Source organism: Arachis hypogaea, chromosome 13, assembly GCF_003086295.3.
Source record: "Arachis hypogaea cultivar Tifrunner chromosome 13, arahy.Tifrunner.gnm2.J5K5, whole genome shotgun sequence".
In the NCBI taxonomy this organism is placed as follows: domain Eukaryota; kingdom Viridiplantae; phylum Streptophyta; class Magnoliopsida; order Fabales; family Fabaceae; genus Arachis; species Arachis hypogaea.
Genome location: NC_092048.1, coordinates 59,268,858 through 59,293,191, shown reverse-complemented (window position 1 = coordinate 59,293,191; position 24,334 = coordinate 59,268,858). Strand labels below are relative to the sequence as shown.

At 33.3% G+C, this 24,334-nt stretch overlaps 2 protein-coding genes across 25 annotated transcripts; one reads left to right on the top strand and one right to left on the bottom strand.

Annotated features, from left to right (window-relative positions):
* Positions 1 to 5,033: 5,033 nt before the first annotated feature.
* LOC112734695 (pentatricopeptide repeat-containing protein At3g26782, mitochondrial-like) lies at positions 5,034 to 5,909 on the bottom strand. The gene has a single exon (XM_025784126.1). It carries the CDS (start codon positions 5,907 to 5,909, stop codon positions 5,034 to 5,036), a length of 876 nt encoding a protein of 291 aa, XP_025639911.1.
* A 4,463-nt stretch (positions 5,910 to 10,372) lies between these two features.
* On the top strand, positions 10,373 to 23,466 carry LOC112738425 (protein YLS7). Of its 24 annotated transcripts, XR_011869764.1 has the most exons (11): positions 10,389 to 10,665; positions 10,745 to 10,925; positions 11,027 to 11,062; positions 11,343 to 11,427; positions 11,712 to 11,854; positions 12,060 to 12,183; positions 12,672 to 12,857; positions 13,686 to 13,935; positions 21,972 to 22,037; positions 22,144 to 22,184; positions 22,302 to 22,582. XR_011869764.1 is itself a non-coding variant. In XM_072211995.1 (7 exons), exons 1-6 carry the CDS (start codon positions 10,978 to 10,980, stop codon positions 21,994 to 21,996), a joined length of 573 nt encoding a protein of 190 aa, XP_072068096.1. In that variant the 5' UTR covers positions 10,829 to 10,977; the 3' UTR covers positions 21,997 to 22,037; positions 22,144 to 22,238. The 24 variants fall into 24 exon arrangements, 4 of the variants coding, with proteins under 4 accessions (XP_072068096.1, XP_072068097.1, XP_072068095.1 ...); XR_011869769.1 differs by adding an exon at positions 23,188 to 23,466 and having other exon boundaries at positions 13,686 to 13,753; positions 21,972 to 22,644; XR_011869765.1 differs by lacking the exon at positions 11,027 to 11,062.
* Positions 23,467 to 24,334: the final 868 nt, after the last annotated feature.

Genomic DNA, 24,334 nt, shown 5'->3' with positions numbered 1-24,334 from the left:
AGAGTCATTTAGAAATATCAAACTATACATAAGCTAATTAAGTAGGTGGAGTAGGGACAATCCCAGGGATGTCAAGTGGAGGAAATGTAGGGAAAGGCATTGCCGGAACTGGAAGAGAAGGAAATGGAATTCCAGGAATGCCACCAAATGATGGGATTTGAGGCATTGGAAATGGTGGAAATGAAAATGATGGAAATGGAAATATTGGTGGAAAATCTATTTGTTTCTGATCACCTAGCCCCATCATTGGTGGCTTGGTCTCCTTGTTACCAACATGATTATTATTCACTACTTCATGATCTCCTTCATTTGCTCCCTTCTCATCTTTTGCTGCATTATTATCATTTAGCTGCCTGGCACTAGTTGAACTAACAAGGTTGGTAACTATGGCAACCAAACAAAACAAAAGCATAAGAACCTTACGGAAAGCCATGTATGAGAGAGAGAGAGAGAGAGAGAGAGAGAGAGAGAGAGAGAGAGAGAGAGAGAGAGAGAGAGATTATGCGTGCGTGTGTGTAAAGGAATATGAAAAGAGAAGCTCTTGTATATGTTTTTATGGTTAGAGAGTATTATTTTGGAGCCATATATATAGCGGGGAAGAGAAGAGTGTAGAAACGAATGTAGTAGTTTAAATATAATAAATAAAAAATTATAATAAATTCTTACGTACATAGATTTGGTCTAAAATTAATTTAAGTTGATGGAGTGATTAATTAATTAATTTATTTAAATAAATATTAAATTTTATTTTATGTATGTAGTAATTAATTAATAATAAATTATTAAATAAAACCTAAATTTAGAACAGATTAAACTTTAATTTGTCAAATTAAAAAATATAGAGACGAACCAACAAAAAAAGACTTGATCTAATATGCTTCTGAGTTCTGACCAGAACATAACTGCAAATTCAAAAATATAATCAAATAAATTTTTATTTAATTTTTTTTCCATAATAATCCTTATCTCAAAAAGAAATCTGAAATAAAATTCATCGTCTATATTTGAGGGTACCTAATATATATTTATATAAATTAAAAAATTGGATTCAATCATACACTTTTTCTTATATAGAGCAATAAGGACGAATGAATTTAAAAAAAAGTATTTCTTTTAACTCTAAATTTTAATATAAATTTTAAATTTTAAATTTAAATTATTAATATAAAATATAATAAATAAAAAATAAAAAAATTATTTGATTAAAAAAAAATATAGGTAGATAATAAAAATACTAAACAATGTGAATAATAGATATATTAGATGTTCATTTCACTAAGTGTATAGATATTTATTTTAATATTAAGATTTAGGTAAATAATTTAGAAGTATAATGTGTTTTTATTTAATTAGTAATTGTTCATATTATTTAAAAAAATCATTGATTACTTAACATAACTCTTAAAAAAAATATAATATTTTTTACATAACAAAAAAATATTTAATAACGAGCCAACATATAATAAGACACCCAATTCAAGATATACATGCACAATAATAATTAATCTTAATAATATCTACTCACAATATCCTTCTGATTTAAGCTTCGAATTTTTTGCAGATATACTAGTATACCACCCATTTTGTTGGTGATCGATAACCTTAAGGACTAAGCGTGTCATCGTCTTGAATATCGTTTGCCGAGTTGGAACCCAACTATGGTACCAGGTAGCACCTTCAGAAACATTATTATCATCAATCTTATTGTTTCGGTAAGAATAATAATAATAATAATGTATATCTTGTGAATCGGCTATGGATGGCCAGGTTCCATCAATGTTATTAGATTTCAAAGCAGGTGTTTGGAGTAACGAACAATAATGCCACATTATATTATATATTTTTACTACTTTTTCAACGAGATAATTCTCAAATGATTGATCCTATCATTAGTACCATTAATCATTGTCTGTAAACTCTATTCTATATTTGTATGTTATAAAATTATTTATTCTAAAAATTAGACTGTTAAATTAGAACAAGTACCTATATGTAAGTGTAAAATTCGATCGTTTTGAATATTGAGTGTGGTCATCTATGGAGCATTAGTTACTAAAACCACTTATATTTAAAAGAAAAAATAAAAAAAATATTAAAAAAAGTGCTGGAATTAGATACGCAAGCATTAGTTATATCTATATATTCGTGTGCGCTAACTTTGATTTTGATGTTTTAAACTTAATAATCCAAGGCATATTATACAATTGAATAGTTGCAAAAGAAAGGATATGGAAGTTAATAATCTTGAAAGCGTAAAAATGCATGGTTGCACACGTTGTTGGTTATGACTTTGCCGGTCATTTAAGATAGTATTAATTGAGGCCACAGAGATTTAGAGATATGATTGTACGTGTCCCAGTTTCTGAACAAGGAGGAAAACGAAGATGGTTGAAAAGAGTGCCACCGATTCCTCATATTATCAAGTGTGCCATACAACTTCATAAGATCTTTTGCTAATGATATAGTGTAGAAGAAACTAGAACTTTTTAAACCATATATAGCACTAGAAAATATTTACAACAAATTTAATTTGCAAGATAGCATTTAATTAACGAGCTTAAAAAAGGGCATCAAGCCCCGTTTAATATAAAAAATTAGGTTTTTTAAAAAAATTAGCTAACATAGTCTTTAGGCTTCAGGTTGCATCTGTTTCATATCCATATTTATAGGGGACATGAACACAGTTACACATACATATTATTAAATTTTGAGATATTAATTTTTAAAAGATATAACTATACATAAATATACATAATATATATATATATATATATATATAAAATATTATTTTTATTTTTAATTTTAATTTACTTTTTTTTATTTTCTATCCACATAGCTTTTCTTTTCTTTTTTTTTTCTTTTTTTTCTTTCACTCCTTTTTTTGTTATTGTCCCTTCTTTCTACCGTCGCTCACTCGTCCTCTTTTTTTTTTCTTCTTCTCTTCTTTCGCTCTTCCTTCCTTCCTTCATTCACTTCTCCCTCATCCTCTTCGCATCACCTCATACCTTCATCTTCTTCTCTTTGCGTCCTCTTCTGTGTCGTCATCATCATCGTCATTATTATCGCGATTTTTCCTCATCTCTTTCATTTTTTAGTTTTACGTTCTCAGATTTGTGAGTTTGCACCAATTTACCTGTCATTTGCTGTTTTTTTAAGACATAGAAAAAAATTATTTATTTTTTTAATTTAAATTATTTAACTGATGTTTTAATTAGAGTTCGTGATTTTAATTATTTGAGTCGTTGAGGACAAAAAATCAGTAATCAAAATAGTGGTGGTGGTAGAAATCAGTAGTGATGGTAGTAGTAGTAGTGATGAAGTAATTTTACTTTGGGATAAATTTTGACTTTTGAGTTAGTAGGTAAATATATTTTGTGCATTATTACAAAATATGGTCTAAAATTTGTGTATTTTTATGTCTATATGTCTTTGCGTTTTTGTCCGTTACTTTATGTCTATTGTTACTAAACGCAGTCTACAGACACATGTTAATTAAAATTACTAATCTAAGAAATTTATTATAGAAAATTGTGCAAAATTTTATTTTTAATAATGTAATTATTGTGTATCTATTAAGACAAAATATTTAAACTATATTTAGAAGAGAGATTGAAACTGAGAGATAAAGACTGGATTAAGTTTCTATTATATATAAAATGTACATGACTAAATTATATCTAAACACTACAAGAAAAAGTGTATTTTTCGACGATAAAAATCGACGGTTATCTCTCCCGTCGATATTTTTCGACGGCTTGCTGTCGATATTATTAAAACAAATAATTAAAAATAAAATATTAAAATCGACAGCAAAGTCGTCGATTTGTGGGCAGAAAATACTTTTATTTTAAAATCGACGAACGTAGCGTCTATTTTATTATTTAAAATATCGACACATTTTGTCGTCGATAAATTTAAACGGTATTAATCGCTTCTTAAAATTAAATAAATGGCACAGATTTAATGTATAAAATCGACGGCCAAGACGTCATTTTTTTTTCAAATTAAAATCGACGGATATGCTGTCGATTTTTATCAATAAAATAAAATTTTTCCCACTCACTCCCTGCGTTTCCTTCATTTCCCCAAATTCACCATTTCAATTTTCACTAACCCTTATTTTCCCCTACTCACTCCTCGCATACTTCAACCTTCCTTCGCCGCGCCGCCGTCGCATCAGGATGATCTCTCCCTCCTCCTCCGCCTCTCCTCCGATGATCTCCACAAAGAATCAGGTTTTCCTTCTCTCTCTCTATCAATTTCAAATCTTAAATTCACTTCAACTTTTTCTCTGTCTCGCATTTTGGAATTTGTAAACAGAGGAGTTTCGGACATTGATTCCTAAAGGCTTTGAAGTAATTGGAGCGCTTGCTTACGGAGCCGGCGTCAACGCTCAAGCGGCAGTTCATGCTGCTCGCAGACTGAGGAAGCTTCTATATGGTGAAGACGAAGGGGATAATCGACCGGTGATTGGAACAGTCGCCACCGGTTCTGGCGAGCTGAAATTTTTCGTGTCGGAGAGTGGAAAATCGAATAGCCTTGAAGAGGTTGATTCAGTTGTTGAAGAAGAACATTCGGAGAAATGTGTGGGAGAATGGTTGCTTGATTCGTTGTGAGCTTCCGATCAAGTTGCCAGTATATTATCCTCTCAAGAATACGAGTGGTTAGTTTTTTCAATTTTTTGTTTCTTCTAATCTCTAAGTGTTCGTTTGGATTGGTGTTAATTTTTCTTTGCATGTTCTGCTGGGGTTGTATTTTGAAATTAACTTCAATCAATTCATTGTTTTTGCATTGCCATGTTAAATTATGAAGCAATCTAGGAATTGAAAATTGGGGTTTGTGAGCTAGTAGCGTTAATTGATAATACTTTGATGATGGAAGTTATAGAGCACAGGACTTATGAGATGCTATCACATGGGAGACAGAAATAAAGCAAGGTATGTTCTGTAATCTGGCATAGATAGGATATTTCTTTTAACATTTACCTGTCTCTTTTAGAAAATACCATCACAAGGCTATTTTGTCTGCTGTTGTTAAGTTTCATAAAAGAATTTACATATTCTATTTTGTCTGCTGTTGTTAAGTTTCATAGAAAAATTTACATATTCTATCTCCAGACTTTTTCTGTTTATTGTTATGATCTTATCATGCATTTCTGTTATGTGAAATATTTTGCTCTCTGCAGTTGAAGTTAGGAGATCCTTCAAAATCCAAAGCTGAATTCCAGGACCTGTGCTAATCAAACCATAAGCCATTATAAGTTTTTCACTGTGATAATTTACTGCACTCTCTTTTTCCTCCATATATATGTTCTTCAGAACAACAGATATATTTGGAGTGTATCCAGCATGTTCTAGCTTTTCTCTCATCTCAGCAATCATTTCATAAATCTTTGGTGTTTCTGGGTGTTCTCTATCTCCCGTTACAAATTCATGAATCGTTCCATGCACTTCAATGGAGCTGAAATCTGGTTCTTTATGAATCCCTGCATCCTTCATAGCTCTTCTTATATCAGCAACATTTTTCCATCTGTTTGATGCAGCATAGATGTTTGACATTAGGAGATTGTATCCATATTTTTCGAATTCTAATGATAGAAACTGTTTTGCAGCCCATTCAGCAAGGTTCACATTTTTGTGAACTTTGCAAGCAGCAAGAAAAGATCCCAATATGGCCGAGTTTGGCCTCATAGGCATGTCCTTAATTAGTTCTTGAGCTTCTTCGAGTGATCCTGCTCGACCGAGAAGGTCTACCATACAGCCATCGTGTTCAATCTTTGGGACCAAACTGAATTCATTAACCATTCTGCAAAACAGCCTCTTCCCTTCTTGAACCAATCTGGTATGGCTACAAGCATGAAGAACTGCAATGCATGTTATGTCATTAGGGATAACTCCTAGTGCTTCCATTTCAGCAAAGAACTAGTACTAGAAGTAGCAGTATTATAATTGTGCAATGCCACCACTTTATATCTTTTTTCCTTATTATTAGCTTCATAAACATTAATTAAGATAAACTCACCAGATATATTAGCCATGGTAACACACTTCAAAACCATCGCTGATGGATCCTTTACTCTTATATCTTAGTTCTTATTATAATAATTAACACCATATATATATATATATATATATATATATATATATTGTAAACTGTTTAGGATGAAGCACAGGTGCAGGTATGGGAAGGGTACACAGATTGGAGGAACAGACCTGCCATAAGAGGAGTTCATGGTGGAATGCTTGCAGCTTCCTTCGTTTTAGGTTAGTTACTTTTACTGATGTCATAATATATATCGTCTTTCTAATAAAATTATTAGATACTTTATACATGAGAAATTAATTAAATTACAGCGGTGGAGGTATTGGAGAACCTAGTATATATTGCAAATGCAAGCAATCTTGTTATGTACGTGTCCAAGTTCATGCACTTTTTGCCATCCAGCTCTGCCAACATTATCACAAACTTCATTTGTATATGCTTATGTTCTTAAATTATCAGACAAAGAACGTGAAGCGAAGCTCCATGTTGAAGCTGAGGCAAGCTGCATGGCTGTTTCACCACTCTGGTCTTGATGCTTCTGCATTGCTTTTCGCTGATGAGGTTACCTTTTGACTTTATCTTTTGAACAAGAAAATAAACATGCATTGACAGACTACTTTCACTATAAGTGAAGCAGAATATGACAAGTAGGAATTGTAGTTTTGCAAAAGTTTCAATGATCTATAGCTTTAATTTTGAATATAATCATATGCATAACAGTAAGTCGGATGGGTTTTGACAATTGAATTTTGATTACTTTGCTGATATAGTAAGGAAGGTAGCTGAACCTTGTTTGCAGGTGGACATGGAAAATCTTTTGGTGACTGGCCAAGTGACTGTCCTCGTGGTTGGAGAAGATATCCTAACCACTACCGGCGAGGTAGCAATAAATACTTCATCAATTAGAAAAAAACTAGATTCAATAATAATAAACAATTGTTATTACAGTATAATGCAAGGATGGTTTCAATTTTATTTTTAATTGATTCGTTCATTTTCTGCCTTGTATTGTTATTGATCTAGGTTGGATCTCAGTGCACCATTCTCACGGATAATTATTGTGAAGATGCCTATGATCTGCTTCAAAACTCTGTACTAAAGAAACTATTGGTATAAAATTTAATGTTTCTCAAATATTATAAAAGATAAAATAGATTTTTTGTTCTATAGTGTTTGTGATTTTCCTCAAAACTATTTTTTAACATTTAATTTTATTCAATTTTGTGAATAATATTTTCGATTTGTGTCAAAATTATGGCTAGACATTTTTAATTTTGTTCCTAATATTTTAGATGGACTTCTGGGAATAATTTGGTTTTATTAAATGTGTATATGCTTATGTTCTTAATTATTAGTCTATTAATTCATTTGTATATAGGGCAGAATAATGTGCAGCTTATTCCTATAACATAATAATCTGTGTAAACTTTCTTGACATGTGAGAATTTGATAGTTGACTCATTAAACTCATCTCTCTCATTCCCATCATCTTCAGACTCATCAGAATTTGTAGGTTTAGAATTTGAATTACATACAAGAAATCCAAGAAGAAAGCCACTTAGCCAAGTCATAGATCCCATAGTACTCTTAACTTTAGGGAGTATTGCTTTTGGTTTAGGTACCAAAAGCCTCATGTTCATACTTTGGCATGCCAATGAAATCACATAATGATTATGTTTCCCCATGATAGTGGAACTAGACAATATTGTTGTGGAAATAGACTGAGCAGTAACATGATTTATCTGTGATTTCTCAGGAGACAAGTTGAAGGAACATGAATTTGATGTTCCTATTTCTTGAGGCCTAACTCCACAGATGCTGCTACTCATAAAAATTTGATGAGCATGGCCTTTGAGCATAACATCATTTATTGAGTATAAGCTCATTGATGAAGAGCAAACACTCATCTCTTATTGCCATTGAGTTGAGCTTTGTTTTGGACATATTTAAATTTGGTGCAGTTTTGCAGTGAAAATATATGGGAAATGTTGTGATTTGGTTTCAGATACATGAAGAGGCTAGGAAGTTTGCATATCAAACAGGGGTTAAGGTGGTTGTTGCTTATGGCGGAGCTCCAATAAACCATCAGGTTTCTTTTCAATTGTTGATCTTTTTTTGGTTCTCTGTTCTTTTTTACCTAGGATTAATTATGCTACTATTGATGCTATTTTTGATAGATGCTTCAATTTTTGTCGTAGATATATATATATATATCTCACTAATAAGTTATGAATTTTTCAGCTACGAGATCTTGAGAAGGAGGTGGACATTCTCGTCGCAAATCCTGGAAGACTGGTAGATTTGCTGGAGAGAGCTAGAGTTTCACTTCAGATGATCAGATATCTTGCACTAGATGAGGCAGATAGGATGCTGGATATGGGTTTTTGAGCCACAAATAAGGAAGATTGTTGAACAAATGGATATGCCCCCTCCAGGTGTAAGACAAATTACCTTTTATCTGTGTTAGCAAGATATGCTTCAATGTGGTGAAGTATAGAGAGAGAGAGAGAGAAATAGAGAGAGAGAGAGATCAGTTTGAACATATCTGAATTATTGTTGTAATTTATGGTTGACATGCAGAGACTAGTCTCCAATTCCTGTCAAGATACATTTTTCTCGCTGTTATGAGCAAATAGATTTATTTTTATATTTAAAAATTTATTTGTCTTGTTATCTAATATTTTATATAAATTTTATTTCTATTTTTAAAAGTTTATTTGCATTGATTGTTTACTATTTTTCAAATAAAAAAATAATAAAAAAATATAGCTAATAAAATCGACGGTAACGTTGTCGCTTTTTAAATTTAAAATAGACAAAAAAAAAAAAACAAAATATAGACAAAGAATTTGTCGGTATCTAAATAATTAAATCGACGGCAGTTGTGTCGATTTTATTGAATCAAATATCGACAGAAATGGCGTCGATTTTATATAATAATATCGACGACAATGTTGTCGATTTTATTGAATCAAATATCGACAAAAAAGGCGTCGATATTATTATATAAAATCGACGGCAACGTTGTCGATTTTAGTAAGAAGGTAAAGTTATCAAACTCATATTATAGACGAAAATGGTGTCGATTTTATTAAATTATTATCGACGGCTAGGCAAGCCGTCGATTTTATTCGAATTTTGAAAAATCGACAAACTTAATAGCGACAACCACCACCGTCCATTTTGCCGTCGATTTTTAATATTATCGACGGCTTAGCCGTCGATTTTTCCGTCGATTTTAACGATGTTTCTTGTAGTAAAATATCCTATTTGATTTAAAATAAATATAATGATTGAAATAACTAAAATTACTTAAATACTTTTATTAATTAAAAAAATAAAAACAAAATAAACCATAATCCTTCTTCTTTGTCGTCATCTTCAGAATCATCATCATTAAAAAATTTTAAACTGCTTCCAATAAACTAACCTCACGTAACAATATGTGCAAACTCTATTTTTCTTTTTTTCGCACCTAGAAATTCAATTCATGGCAATGAATCAAATATCTAAATGTTCAAAAACTTTCAAGCCATTGTAATCCATGAGAAGACAAGAACCATAAAAAAGGGCATTAGTCACCCACGCAACAACTCAATCTGAAACAAAACTGATATGTAAGAGATTCCAATACCAACATTAAGGAGCATCGGGTAAGAAATAACTAGTTCCAGCAACATAACAACCAACCAGTATATATACAGCAACAATATGACACTACAGACACAAACAAGGAGTAGAAAATGACTATCATAAATTACAATTTTATCAATTTTGGTAATATCCAACTAAAATTCATAATGATCGCATATGATCATCCAAAGAATCCAACTCAGCAAATTGCCACAAAACATAAAAGAGTTGAAGTTTAAAACCAGCACAACAATGAGCAATCTACACAACACTCCACTATATCCAGGGAGAAATCACAATGAAAAAAGAATATGATAATGATCAAGCACACAAAGCAAGAAGCATCAAATCAACCAGGAATAAACTTTTAGCACATGAACAATCCACTATTAGAAAAATAATGAAAACTCAAGAAGCTCCGAAGGAAAAAATGAAAGTAGAGAGGAACACTACAACATTTTTGGGCCTAAGAAAACCTTTACTTGAAGCGACATTCACTACAAAAAAAAGAGTTTAAAATGGTATTTATATTACGGCGGTTTTAAAAACTGCCGTAATGTTTGGATATTATGGTATTTTATGGTGATGCCATAATTAATTTGCATAAAATAGCGTTTTTGGTGATTCTGGCGGTTTTAAACCGCCATTATCAAAATCCATCATTTGAAAAAGAAGGCCCAAATAAAATCCTTCCCCCAACAACAGAAAACCCTAACTCAAAAACCCATTCCTGAAACTAACGCGTGTTGCCACCAAACCCAAAAACAAAGACCTGTGGTATGCTCCGACGACGATCTGCTCCAGTAGCTGCTCCGGTGGCGATCTGCTCCAGTAGCTGCTCCGGTGGCGATCTGCTCTAGTGACTAATCTGGAGACGATCTTCTCAGCGGCATTATCCGCCGACGAGATTGTGTACTCTCTCAAGCGACGATCTCCTCTAGCTGGTTCTCCTCCGGCGGCACTTTCGCCTCCTGCTACAATCTCAACAAAGTTAATCTTCTTTCTCTCTCTCAATTTTCTACTGTTGTCAAAAATACCTAAAAGCTTGAAATGGAAAATCAAGTTGCAGAAACTTCATAAAACTACGAGATCTGTTGCACAAGTGTTTCCTCAGACGATCTTTTTCGGCGGCGATCTCCTCCATCAACGCTTCTCTTCCATTGACGAGATCTGTTGCGCAAGTATTTCCTACAACGTCGAGTTGTGTTCTGCAATTTTTCCATCTCCATCGAGCTTCATTGAGCATCTAGGTTAGTGTACAAATTTGCATTATCTTTTTCTGTTTACTCATGATTAGTAAATATGTCATGTTCTATGCTAACAATGACTACGTCTTTTTCTTTAATTCTAGGTTTTTTATTTTCTTTCTTGTTAGAAGAAATTGGAGGTGAGGCATTCACTAAATTTTCTTCTAATTTTGTTTGTATGTATGTTAGATGATTAAGGATTATGATGATATCTTGTTTGAGCTCCTTCCTCTATTCTATTCTTCTTCCCTCTGTTCTATTATGATGATATGATGATATCTTGTAAATTTGTATATTTGTTAGTTTTAATAATGTTGATTTCTGACTTTTGTAATTGATCAAATATATAGGTACTTCTATTACTAAATTATTTTATTTCATTCTATGTGATTTTCCGCCGTATCTCCCAAAACCTGCTAGTGCTGCGAGAACAATTGAGCATTATAGAAATTGAAGATGTTCATATAATGCATGATGCTGTGTATAATAAATACACAATGTTCAAGTAAGTGCCAAAGTATCTCAATTAAAAGTGTTTATTATGACTAATTTCTTTCATTTTTGTGATATAATTGTTTATTTAAATTCTGAAATTTTCTCCTTGAGGACTGATGTTAATGAAGAGAAAAAAAAAGAAAAAAGTATAACGATTAATTAATTAATTGATGGATCTTCTTCTTGTTTTTTTTTTTTGTAATGATGTGTCAAGTTTAAGTTTATGAAACTGACAAAAATAACTCAGGTAACACTATGGCTTGATTCTAAAATATATTTTTAATGCTTTGACAGCTTTTTGAGCACTTGAAGAAATACCTTAGTACCAGGCATGAATTAGATGGAGAATTTACACGATCTCTCATTCATAGAATAGAAGACAACTCAAAGGCATCTAGTAGGGGAATGATTAATATAATAATATCAGTTAGTAAAATGTACATATACTTTTGAGTCTGTGAATTTAGAAATGTATCTCTTTGCTGAACTTATTCGACTAAATAGACTATTTAGTAGTATTCTCCTTTAATTTTCAGCTTGAGTATTAGCGGCAAGCGATAATCTTATTAGTAAAATATGCTTTGAGTCTTGGTTTTATAATTCTATATACTGATTTAGATTTGACATTTTCTCATTGCAAAGAGAACTAGCAGACAAGATAGCAGCAGCTGGATTCTTGGTTGTAGTTCCTGATCTCTTGTATGGTGACTACTTTAGTTATGATCCTCAATTTAATAGAGAAGGATGGTTGAAGAAACATGGAGAGGTTAGTTGTAACTTTTACCATTAGAACATGTTTATTATGTAAAGCAAAATCCAAAATTTGAATTTTCTGACCATGCTTTTGACATGTTTGTACTTTTAGGCTAAGGAATTTGAAGACACCAAACCTATTATTTGCTTTTTATTGGTTTGCTGCTGCTGCTGCTTGTTTTCTTGATGTGCCCTGACACATGATAAAGTTATCCAAGTCTTCCTAAAAAAAAGATGCAAAATTTAAATTCTTAAAGCATTTGTTCTACATTTATTGAAGTAAATTATTTAAATTTTTTAATTGCTAGCAACCTTTAACTTGTTAGCTAAACCCAAAATTGAGTTCTAGAGTAATTGACTACTAGCTAAGAATGTGAATGGATGCTGAAAATTAAATTTTTGTGTGTAGAAAAATGTGATTATTTTAGTGGGGACTGGGTCCCCAATCCTTTTAGACAATTTTATACCAATGAAACCTGCAGCGATATTAAATCTCATCAGAATTGTTTGAAGAATGGAAGGCCTGATAGAGAATTTCTGTATTGGAGATGGGATCCAAGAGGCTATGAGTTACCCCTGTTTGATGCAGGAAAGTTTCTCAACATGATGCATGGAAAAGTGTGGGCGTTGATTGGCGATTCCATATCCCGCAATCATGTGCAATTGTTGATATGCATTCTTTCAACGGTATATGTTTTATTTTGCACTGGCAAATAGCATATTAGCTTTTCACATATGGATTTTGCTCTAACTATCAATCTAGGATTGTCTTATTTGCTTGGTTAAGAGAATAAGAGTTTGTATCCATTCTTTTGGTGTCCATTGGTTTTTACAATATTTATGATTTTCCTTGTTGTTTTCTTCAATGATTAAGGGCATCAATTATAACCTACACTTTAGAATTTTGTTATTTTCCATGATCAGAATCCTTATCTTAGCATCATCTCGTTTAGATTGTGGAAACTTCTGCATGGTTTATGCAAGCATCATATAAAGGTTATGCTAACTTTTGAGGAAATTAATGCGACCCCCACTTTTAACTGTTTAAGTAAGGTTTACTTATGTTGATAATGCTGGTTTATATTTTAATGGAATTATTGTTCTTTACAACTTTTTCTTAACAGAAATTAAGTACTTCTATCTATAGTTTTGATTAAAAGAAAAACGAAACAAACAACAAATAATAATCAGAGTATTCAATCTTGTTTGGTTCAAGAGACTGGACTGGAAGGGTGAACAATTTCTTATTACAAACATTTAGTAATAATGCCCTTATTGCACTCTATGTGTTTGTTATTTTACTTCTTAGAAATTGCTTCTGTTAGTTCTGTATTTGGTTGTAGCTCCTGGTTTAAGGCTTGGAGTTTGTTCTTTATTGCATCTGAGTTTCAAGGATTTCATGATTTAACTTGAATTCTGCTTGTTTAAAACTGGATAAGTTATTGGTTGCTTGAATTACACAGTAGCAGCATTGGGAATGTTGTTTTCTTTCTATGTTTTGATTATTAATTGCAGTTGATGTTTCTTGGAAGAGGATCAAACATTGTTAACCCTGCTTCTTGGAAGAGGATCAAACATATCAGGTTAGTGACATTTTCCTTTTCTCTAGAATATGATTTACTTTTTTCAGTCTTTATGATGCTAAGGCAAGGAGAAGAAACATAAAAAACACAAAGACAGAGATAGGCATAAGAACAAGGATAAGGAGCATAAGAAGCACAAACATTGTCACAAAGATAAAGACCGCAGCAAAGACAAGGAGAAGGTGACGTCGGAATTTTTTCCAGTAAAGAATTTCATAAAAACAGTCGCGTTGTAGATATAGTCTCTAAACCGACAGAAATCCCTTCGTACAAACGTTTTGGTTGTCACAAGTAACAAACCCCTTTTAAATTGATAACCGAGTATTCAAACCTCGGGTCGTCTTCTCAAGGAATTGCAGGGAAGTATGTTCTTATTATTGGTTATGAAGATTGTAAATTGGGGGTTTTGGAAGTAAGGTGGGAATATGTTATATGACAAGTAAAATAAAATAATAATAATAAAATCCCTTGGCAAGGTATAAGAAATTGGAAGTCCAGACTTAGTTATCCTTATCAATAACAATGAAAGTTGAATCTTAATTCCACTTAGTTAACCTTTGCTAAAGCAAAGGAAAGTCAAGGGACAAATTGGTTTGATCTTCGAATCCTATTTATTTCCTAAGAAAAGCTTGGGATTATTGAAGTTCAACTCAATTGGCAAGATAACAATTAACAATTATGCTATTAAGTTGGATAATTTCTGAGTTACTGATTTCTTAACGAAGACCAAAAGGAGAAAAGTAAATCTACTGGAATAAGAATGCCTTCAGATGGGAAGCAATAATCATGTAAATAAAAGAAAGCAATATTAAACTGAAATACCTCAAATTGCATTAACAAAAGAACTTAAATCTGACATAGACATGCATGGAAAAATAAATAAAAGAACATTAAACCTGGATTGAGAGTCATTCCTAAAACTAAGAGAAGTCCTAAATCCTAATCCTAAGAGAGAGAGAGGAGAGAACCTCTCTCTCTAAAAACTACATCTACTCCTAAAATTGTGAATATGAGAGCCTCCTCATGAATGGATGCATTCTCCCATTTTATAGCCTCTAATCTGTGTTTTTTGGACCGCAAACTGGGTCAAAAACAGTCCAGAATTTGCTGGTTTCGAATTTTGCCACGCTGGTTTTTCGTCACTGCGACGCGGCCGCATGGATCACGCGGTCGCGTCACCTAGCGTCAGGGAAACTATAGCATATTATATATCAAATCGAAGCTCCGGACGTTAGCTTTCCAACGCAACTAAAACCGCATCGTTTGGACCTCTGTAGCTAAAGTTATAGCCATTTGAGTGTGAAGAGGTCAGGCTGGACAGCTTAGCAATTTCTCCAACTTCTTGTATTCCTTCCACTTTTGCATGCTTCTTTTCCATCCCCCAAGCCATTCCTGCCCTATAATCTCTGAAAGCACTTAACACACATATCAAGGTATCTAATGGTAATAAGAGAGGATTAATAATAAGCAAATATAAGATCAAAGAAGCATGTTTTCAATCAAAACACATAATTAGGAAGGAAATATAAAATCATGCAAATAGTATGAATAAGTGGATAAAGAGTAGATAAAAACCACTCAATTGAGTACAAGATAAACCATAAAATAGTGGTTTATCAACCTCCCCACACTTAAACACTAGCATGTCCTCATGCTAAGCTCAAGAGAAGCTATAAAGATGAAGATGAATGGTATGAAATGCAACCTATGAATGCAAATACATGCTAAATGCTTTGACTTACTTGTTTAAGAGTAAATAAGTTCTCCAAGACGAATACAAACCAATTTCCACTAATTCAAATCATACAATAAAAAGCAAGTGAACTTGTAAGAAGACAGCTCATGAAAGCAGGGAACATAGAATTTAAGCGTTGAACCCTCACTGGAAGTGTATATCACTATAATCTCTCAAGTGTATAGGGTTATTCACTCTACTCTTCTCTAGTCATGTTTTCTAAACCTTGTTCTTCATCTAACCAATCAACAAAAATTTAATGTACCAATGCAAACATCATGAGGTCTTTTCAAGGTTGTAATGGGGCTGAGGTAAAGGTAAGGATATATGTATGGCCAAATGAGCTATAATATGAATCTTCAATTAACCTAAGCTCTCACCTAATATACATATACTCTATATACTTTTAAATTCATGCCTAGCTACCCATAATTCCCACTTTTGTATAATTCCCATACTCATGTACCAAATTTTTCTTTTTGATTTATCACATGTGCATTGATTTTTCGTTAACTTAACATTGGGGTAATTTTGTCCCCTTATTTATTTATCTATATATTATATATATATATATATATATATATTTTTTTTTTGAATCATAAATTTAAACATAACTTATCAATGCACATGGATTCTTCATTATTTTTCTATTTTGGTTTTTCATGAGTAGGTTCCCAAATTCCCAATATTCAAATAAATTAGAAACATGATACATTCCCTTATTAACCCATGTTCCCACAGTTTTCCCATACTTAATTAACACACTATCTTAAGCTAACCAAAGATTCAATTGGGCTAGTGATGTGGTAAAATACAGAACAAGAGGAAGTTAAAAGGCTCAAAGTGGCTGACAAGGGTGATTTAAAGGGTAGGCTTATTTGGGATAAGTGAGCTAAAATCAAATAATGGCCTCAATCATACGCAAGCATGTAAATATACTAAACAAAGGACATATAGACTGGAACAAAATACAGATTACAATCATAGAGAAGGAAACACACAGGAATAAAATATTTATGGTTAAATAATGTAACCATGTAAATAAGCTCAAATCTCACAGGTTGTGTGTTCTTTGGCTTAAAAACCATGTTCCAAATACAACTTCAAACAAGTTTTAACATAAAAATTTTCATTTTAAATTAGTGAAATTTTTCAAAAATAGGGTCCTAAAAAGAATTTTATTACTTTAACCAAGTAGTAACTAAATGCACAAAATCAAATAAACATGCAATCAAATATGCAGATGCAATAATGAACAAATTAACATTGGTGTTAAAATAGGAAATAACTAACCCATGGAGATCGGTATCGACCTCCCCACACTTAAAGATTGCACCGTCCTTGGTGCATGCTAAGATGTACAAGTGGACGGGTCTCTGCAACTGATGCTTTTCTCCAAGGATTGTGCTGATGGACTTGTTTGTCTCCCCATGTAAACGTCTTCCGGTTCTCTTCCTGGTGGCCATCCTGAAAGAAAAAGGGAAGGAAAGTAACCCAAAGGAAAGATAGAAAACAAATATGGGTTGGTTAATGCCAGATAATAAGGGTCCCAATTACATGGTAGCTACAACATGCAAGTGAGAAAACAATAGAAGCCATGGCATACCATTGGTGCAGAATATGCAACAATGGGGAAGAGAGTGGGGAAGAAAAGATAATATAAATTAAAAATCAATACAAAAGTAATACAGGTATAAAAGATTGGCATTGATTTAAATAATATTACCTAACCAGAATAAAACAAGTCATAAGCACCAAGATAATACCAGAAAAGAAATAACATTTGAATAAGAACATTTGAACAGCAATAGTAAAATAATAAATTTTAGAAAAGAAAATAAAAATATGCACAAAATTAAGATGCAATGAATGAAATATGCAAATAAATTAAGTAAAATAAAATGGAGGTGAAAGAAAATAAGAAAGGAAGAAGAAAGAAATAAGAAAAGATAAGAAGAATAAGGATTCGGAGAAGAAAAGATAAGAAAATTGGCACTAATCTGGATAGGTTGTGCGATGCTGGCGACGCGGTCGCGTGGGTGACGCGGTCGCGTGGTGTGCAAATAAGGTTAGATGATGCGGACGCGTGGGGCACGCGATCGCGTGACTCGATTTGTGCTAGTGGCGTGAGTGCAGCCTCGCAGTCGCACAACTCTCTGTTCAAAACTCTTTTTTGCCAAAATTCTGGGTGACGCGATCGCGTGGGGCATGCGATCGCGTTAGTGACCATCATGGGGATATGATGCGGACGCGTGGGGCACGCGTTCGCGTGGTGAGGCTTGGGCTACTAGCACGAGTCCAGCCCAACTCCAGCTCAACTTTCGGCCATGCACCTGGTTGACGTCGATTTTCAGGTCACGCGGCCGCGTGGGGCACGCGATCGCGTGGGAGGCCAGTATTCCCCTGCAACGCGGCCGCGTCAGCGACGCGGTCGCGTGGGACGAATTGTGCCACTGGCACGCCTCCAGCCTCGCTCCAGCGTGACTCTCTGTTCGTTTTTATTTTCTCTTCTCTCCTTGCGACGTGAACGCGTCGCTGATGCGGTCGCGTCGCATGCTCGCTTTTTTTTTTTGGTATGAAAAATGCAGAATGCAGTGTTAATATGAATTTGATGCAAAACTCCAGGTTCAATATAATAAAATAAAATGAAACTCAAAAACAAATAAAACTAAATAAAAATGAAAAAGGAACAATCATACCATGGTGGGTTGTCTCCCACCTAGCACTTTTAGTTAAAGTCCTTAAGTTGGACATTTGATGAGCTTCCTGTTATGGTGGCTTATGCTTGAACTTATCCAGAAATCTCCACCAGTGTTTATGATTCCAGTAACCTCCGGGGTCCCAAACTAGGCATGTAAAACCCTTGAGCAGCTTCAAAAGGATTCTTAGGCTCCCGGGGTGTTGGATGTCAGAACAGATTACAGGATCCCAAACCTTGCTTTTACACCAATTTTTGTCGGGATCTGTATTTTTCCAGCTGGGTGATAAGTAAATTGAATTCTCACTGCAGCGACCAAATAGCTTCCTAGACCCATTCAGTTGAGCTTTATACCAACCCTTGCGTTTGAACTTAAGGCTTCCAACCATGATGAACTTTGCAGGACAATTCTTACCACTGGCCATCTTCCTCTTACTCTTAATATCACAAAGAGCTCTAAGTTGACCATCCGTCTCCAGTAGCCCATATTCAAGTGGGATTAGAAAGCTATGGGATATGAATTTTACCCACTTGAATGTTGTGAAGGATGATGGTAACTTAGGGGGAGGTATTTTTAATGAAATTGCAAGTTCCACTCCCTTGTGCTCTTCTCTGATAATTACCACCTCTTTGCAAGCTTCTTCAATTTCAACCTCTTCCTCTTGGCAGCTTTCTTTCAATTCAATCTCCTCTTCATTGCTTTCCAAGGGCATGGGAGGTTGTGCTTCTTCTTCTTGAATCTCCATCTCTTGATCAACCTCTTCCAAGTCTTCAACTATGATATGCTTTAGAGGTTGTACACCCTCCTCAGCATCAATTTTAACCGTCTTGGAAGGAGGTTCTATGACTGGACTTTCCCATGGAGGTTCTGCATCTCCTAAGTCTTCAACCAACTTTTCTTCTTCTTGAACAATGACAGCTTCTTCTACTTGTTCTAGTACGAATTCATTCTCTATCTTGTCCACTGGGGTTTCTGGTATCTCCTTCATGCTATGCTCTTCACTAGACTGTCCACATGGGGCTGTGGCTGATCCTTGTGTATTTAAGCGTCTAGAAGCCCATTGAATTAATACTTGCCCCAGTTGTTGAATGGTTGCCTGAAATTTAATTACTGTTTCCTTGAAACGATCCTTTGTCTCTTGATGCACTCGGCTTTCATAAGTAGGATCATAGTGCTCTTGGATTGATGGATATAGAGATGATGAATATTGAAGTGGTGGTTTTTGGGAGTAATTGGGTTGGAATTGGGGTGGTTCTATATATGGTTCATATGGCTCATAAGGTGGTTGGTATGGTGGTTGACGGTTAGGGTCATATGGAGGTGAATGGTGGTAGTTGGCTTGTGAGTATGGTTCTCCAAAGTCATGTTGAGGAAATGGTTCATAGGCATATGGTGGTGGTTGTTGATAGTTCACTGGAGGTGGTTGTTGCCATGAGGGTTGATCAAATCCTTGTGACTCCTCCCATCTTTGATTGTTCCAACCTTGATGCCTGTTCTCATTGTAATTTCTTCTTCCTGCAACATTATTGTAACCAGACTCATAGCCAAAGGGATGAGAGTTCATAGTAGCAAATAAAAATTAAAAATAAAAATAAAAAAATAAATTTAAATTAAAAGGTTATTTAAATTTTGAATCTGAAAATTAAATTTTGAAATTTGAAATTTGAAATTTTGAAATTTAAATTTTTGAAATTTGAATTTTTGAAATTTGAAATTTGATTTTTGAAATAAGATAAGATAAGATAAAAATTTTAAAAATAAAAATCTGAATTTTTTTTTCGAAAAAAATTAATTAAAAATATTTTTGAATTTAATGAGGAAAGAGAACAACAATAAAATGACACCAAATTTCAAATTTTTAGATCAAAACAAAGAAAACAACTAAGAACAGCTTGAAGGTCAAGATGAACGCGAAGAACAGCTTGAAGATTAATATGAACAATAAGAACAAATTTTTGAAATTTTTTTATAACTAAATAAAAATCAATAACCTCTTAATTTACGAAAAAGCAAAAATAAAAACAAGAATAAAAACAAATAAACAAGTAAAAAGCAAATATTTACAATAACCAATAATAAGGCACACGTTTGCAATTCCCCGGTAACGACGCCATTTTGACGTCGGGATTTTTGCCAGTAAAGAATTTCATAAAAACAGTCGCGTTGTAGATATAGTCTCTAAACCGACAGAAATCCCTTCGTACAAACGTTTTTGTTGTCACAAGTAACAAACCCCTTTTAAATTGATAACCGAGTATTCAAACCTCGGGTCGTCTTCTCAAGGAATTGCAGGGAAGTATGTTCTTATTATTGGTTATGAAGATTGTAAATTGGGGGTTTTGGAAGTAAGGTGGGAATATGTTATATGACAAGTAAAATAAAATAATAATAATAAAATCCCTTGGCAAGGTATAAGAAATTGGAAGTCCAGACTTAGTTATCCTTATCAATAACAATGAAAGTTGAATCTTAATTCCACTTAGTTAACCTTTGCTAAAGCAAAGGAAAGTCAAGGGACAAATTGGTTTGATCTTCGAATCCTATTTATTTCCTAAGAAAAGCTTGGGATTATTGAAGTTCAACTCAATTGGCAAGATAACAATTAACAATTATGCTATTAAGTTGGATAATTTCTGAGTTACTGATTTCTTAACCAAGACCAAAAGGAGAAAAGTAAATCTACTGGAATAAGAATGCCTTCAGATGGGAAGCAATAATCATGTAAATAAAAGAAAGCAATATTAAACTGAAATACCTTAAATTGCATTAACAAAAGAACTTAAATCTGACATAGACATGCATGGAAAAATAAATAAAAGAACATTGAACCTGGATTGAGAGTCACTCCTAAAACTAAGAGAAGTCCTAAATCCTAATCCTAAGAGAGAGGAGAGAACCTCTCTCTCTAAAAACTACATCTACTCCTAAAATTGTGAATATGAGAGCCTCCTCATGAATGGATGCATTCCCCCACTTTATAGCCTCTAATATGTGTTTTCTGGACCGCAAACTGGGTCAAAAACAGTCCATAATTCGCTGGTTTCGAATTTTGCCATGCTGGTTTTTCGTCACTGCGACGCGGCCGCATGGATCACGCGGTCGCGTTGCCTAGCGTCAGGGGAACTATAGCATATCATATATCAAATCGAAGCCCCGGACGTTAGATTTCCAACGCAATTGAAATCGCGTCGTTTGGACCTTTGTAGCTAAAGTTATAGCCGTTTGAGTGCGAAGAGGTTAGGCTGGACAGCTTAGCAATTTCTCCAACTTCTTGTATTCCTTCCACTTTTGCATGCTTCTTTTCCATCCCCCAAGCCATTCCTACCCTATAATCTCTGAAAGCACTTAACACACATATCAAGGCATCTAATGGTAATAAGAGAGGATTAATAATAAGCAAATATAAGATCAAAGAAGCATGTTTTCAATCAAAACACATAATTAGGAAGGAAATATAAAACCATGCAAATAGTATGAATAAGTGGGTAAAGAGTAGATAAAAACTACTCAATTGAGTACAAGATAAACCATAAAATAGTGGTTTATCAGAAGGACAAGGACATATGGTAGATTTTAACAATTTTTGATACACTACTATAAAATGGTCCTAGACTTGAAATAGAAGTCTCTGAGAACATAATTTTCAGAATTTTCTAAGTGTCTAGTTTGCTGTAACCTCTTTACTTCTTAAATATAAAAGTACATGTACTAAACTAGAGACAACAATGTTAAGCTTCAGCATCAAGTTGCTTCCTAATAATTGTCAAATCTATAATCTTTGCAGACTCGTGAAAGGTTTCTGTCATTGAGAAAAGGCACAAAAAGTGAAGTAGCCAATGTCCTAGAAGAAGTAAGCTTTTGTATGTCTTATTTGTTTGGGACAACTTATGTTCACACTCAACACTCGAATATCCCATTCTTCGAACTCCTAAATGATTGGATTGAAAAGATCACAGGTGTTATTGCCTCATTGTTGAGTTCTCAAATTCCTGAAAGGGTAACTGCCAAAAACTTTTGCTTGATATGTTTCAGTGGAACTTCGGTTAATTTTGATTAATGGTGCCCAATTTTTTCATTTATTACCTGTAAGTCCAATGGGAAGTGCTCATAACAGGTCTAGCAGTGAGAGTAGTTCTTTTGAAAGTCCAGATTTCGATCACACAGCTATTGAAGAATTTGTAGCAGACAGAAATCCTCTTACAGCAAATGTGGACCGCAACTCGAGAAGTTTGCAGCTGCAGTGAATGAGAAGCCTATTGAAGTATTGCAAAAAGTGTGTGGGAATGATAGATGTGCTAATTGCGGTGCCCATCGGGCATCACTAAATCTTAGTGTTCTTGTTTAATTAATATGTATGGTCCGTTCCTAATTAATATCACCTTTAATTTGGAATTATTTTACCGACTGTGATGCAAGAAATGGCGCTTCTTGAAACAAATAATATGCTAAGGATTAAGGTAACACATTCATTTTAACAAATAGTAATTCAGTAGTAGCTAAGAATAATGTTGTGCAAGGGTAAGAAAGCAAAGGTAGTAGTGGAACAAACAAGAAAACATATATGAATATGATTAGGAAATGAGTAATGAGTAGTGTTATGACAGGTGGAAGCTAAGGTAGTGAATGTTATGTCATAGGTAGAATCTTTCTAAATTATTATTATTACTATTTGTAACTGAAAGTGAAAGGGATAGATAGATGAGAAGCTCTGGTAGTTGTCGGTTGATTTTGATGAGAATTGAAAATGCATGATTTGGCAGAAGATTTTCCCTTTCACTTTCAGCATCATAATCCTAATTAATGCGATGTTGCTTCAATACATTGCTCATCATTCTGTTATAAGCAGTTGATCATAAATTCCTTTTATTTGCCAAATTTTCATCATGTGTCATATTGTTAAAAAAGAAAAAAAAAATTCTGCTTTGTGTTTAATGAATCCAACCCTTGTTATTGTGGATTTCATAGTTGGTTTAATTAAAATGAACATGATTTTCTTTCAGGCAAAAGTTGGGCGTAAAACTAAGCACTCTAAAAGCAAATAATCAAGACAAAAGAAGGATTGGAGTGAGGACAGAGATTGTTTTGACAAAGTGCACCAAAAACTATGATAGAGATTTTATGTATTAAGAGTTACATGTTAAGATATTTATAATTAAAAAATTATGTTATGTTAGATACTTTATTTGTATAGGGGTTATTACTTTTGATTTTTAATACTAAAAAATAATATATTATGTTTAATACATTGTTTATGAGTTATATAATATTTTGTTTGAGTATTGATTTTTTGTTATTGAGAAAGTCTAATAAAAAATTATTTGTTTAATGCGATAAAAATGACGGTTAAAATTTATCTTTGTAAATGATAAAAAAATGTCACTTTTATCCGGTAAAAATGGTGGGTTGATACTGCCATTTTAAACAACATGAAATGCCATTTTAACTCAGTAAAAATGGCGATTTCAAATGTCATTTTAACCAACTAAAAATGCCATTTTAACCAACCAAAATGCTACATTGTCAGGGTAAAAATGGTGGTTTGTAAACGCCGTTTTAACAAACCAAAAATGCCATTTTATACGGGAAATAACGGCGGTTTGAACCGCCATTTTAACCAACCAAAACCGCCATGTTAACCCTAGAAATAACCAACCAAAAAATGCCGTTTTATTTGGAAATAATGGCTGTTTGAACCGCCGTTTTAACTTATCCAAAAACCGCCGTTTTAACCCAAAAAATTGTGGCAGTTTTCTGAAAACCGCTGTAATAACCAGAATGGCGTCCAGAATTACGTCGTTTTCTAAAACTGCCATTTTTGGTAATAATGGCGGTTCAAACCGCCGTAAATACCCCAAAAAACCGCCATTTTAACCAAATTTTTTTGTAGTGATATTTAACAAAATTGTTTTAAATAGACAAAAATAGCATAAAAATACTTATCTTTGATATCTAAAACTACACTAACAAAATATTGCAATATAAAAAATTTAAGAGAATATTTTTAAATAAAAATATAATATTTTATAAGAATTGTAAAAAAAATTTAACAAATAATATTTATAAAAAGTTGCCTAAAATTATTCGTAATTAATAATTTTAGAGAAAAACTTTTAATCATATTCCCACCTATATATTTTTTCGCTCCGA

Coding starts and splice junctions, on each gene's coding strand:
- LOC112734695 (XM_025784126.1), bottom strand. CDS start 5,909: ATGGAAGCACTAGGAGTTATCCCTAATGACATAACATGCATTGCAGTT.
- LOC112738425 (XM_072211994.1), top strand. CDS start 10,978: ATGTCATGTTCTATGCTAACAATGACTACGTCTTTTTCTTTAATTCTA. Junction 11,063..11,342: donor CTTGTTAGAAGAAATTGGAG/GTGAGGCATTCA, acceptor AAAACCTGCTAG/TGCTGCGAGAACAATTGAGC. Junction 13,754..21,971: donor AAGAGGATCAAACATATCAG/GTTAGTGACATT, acceptor TAATCTTTGCAG/ACTCGTGAAAGGTTTCTGTC.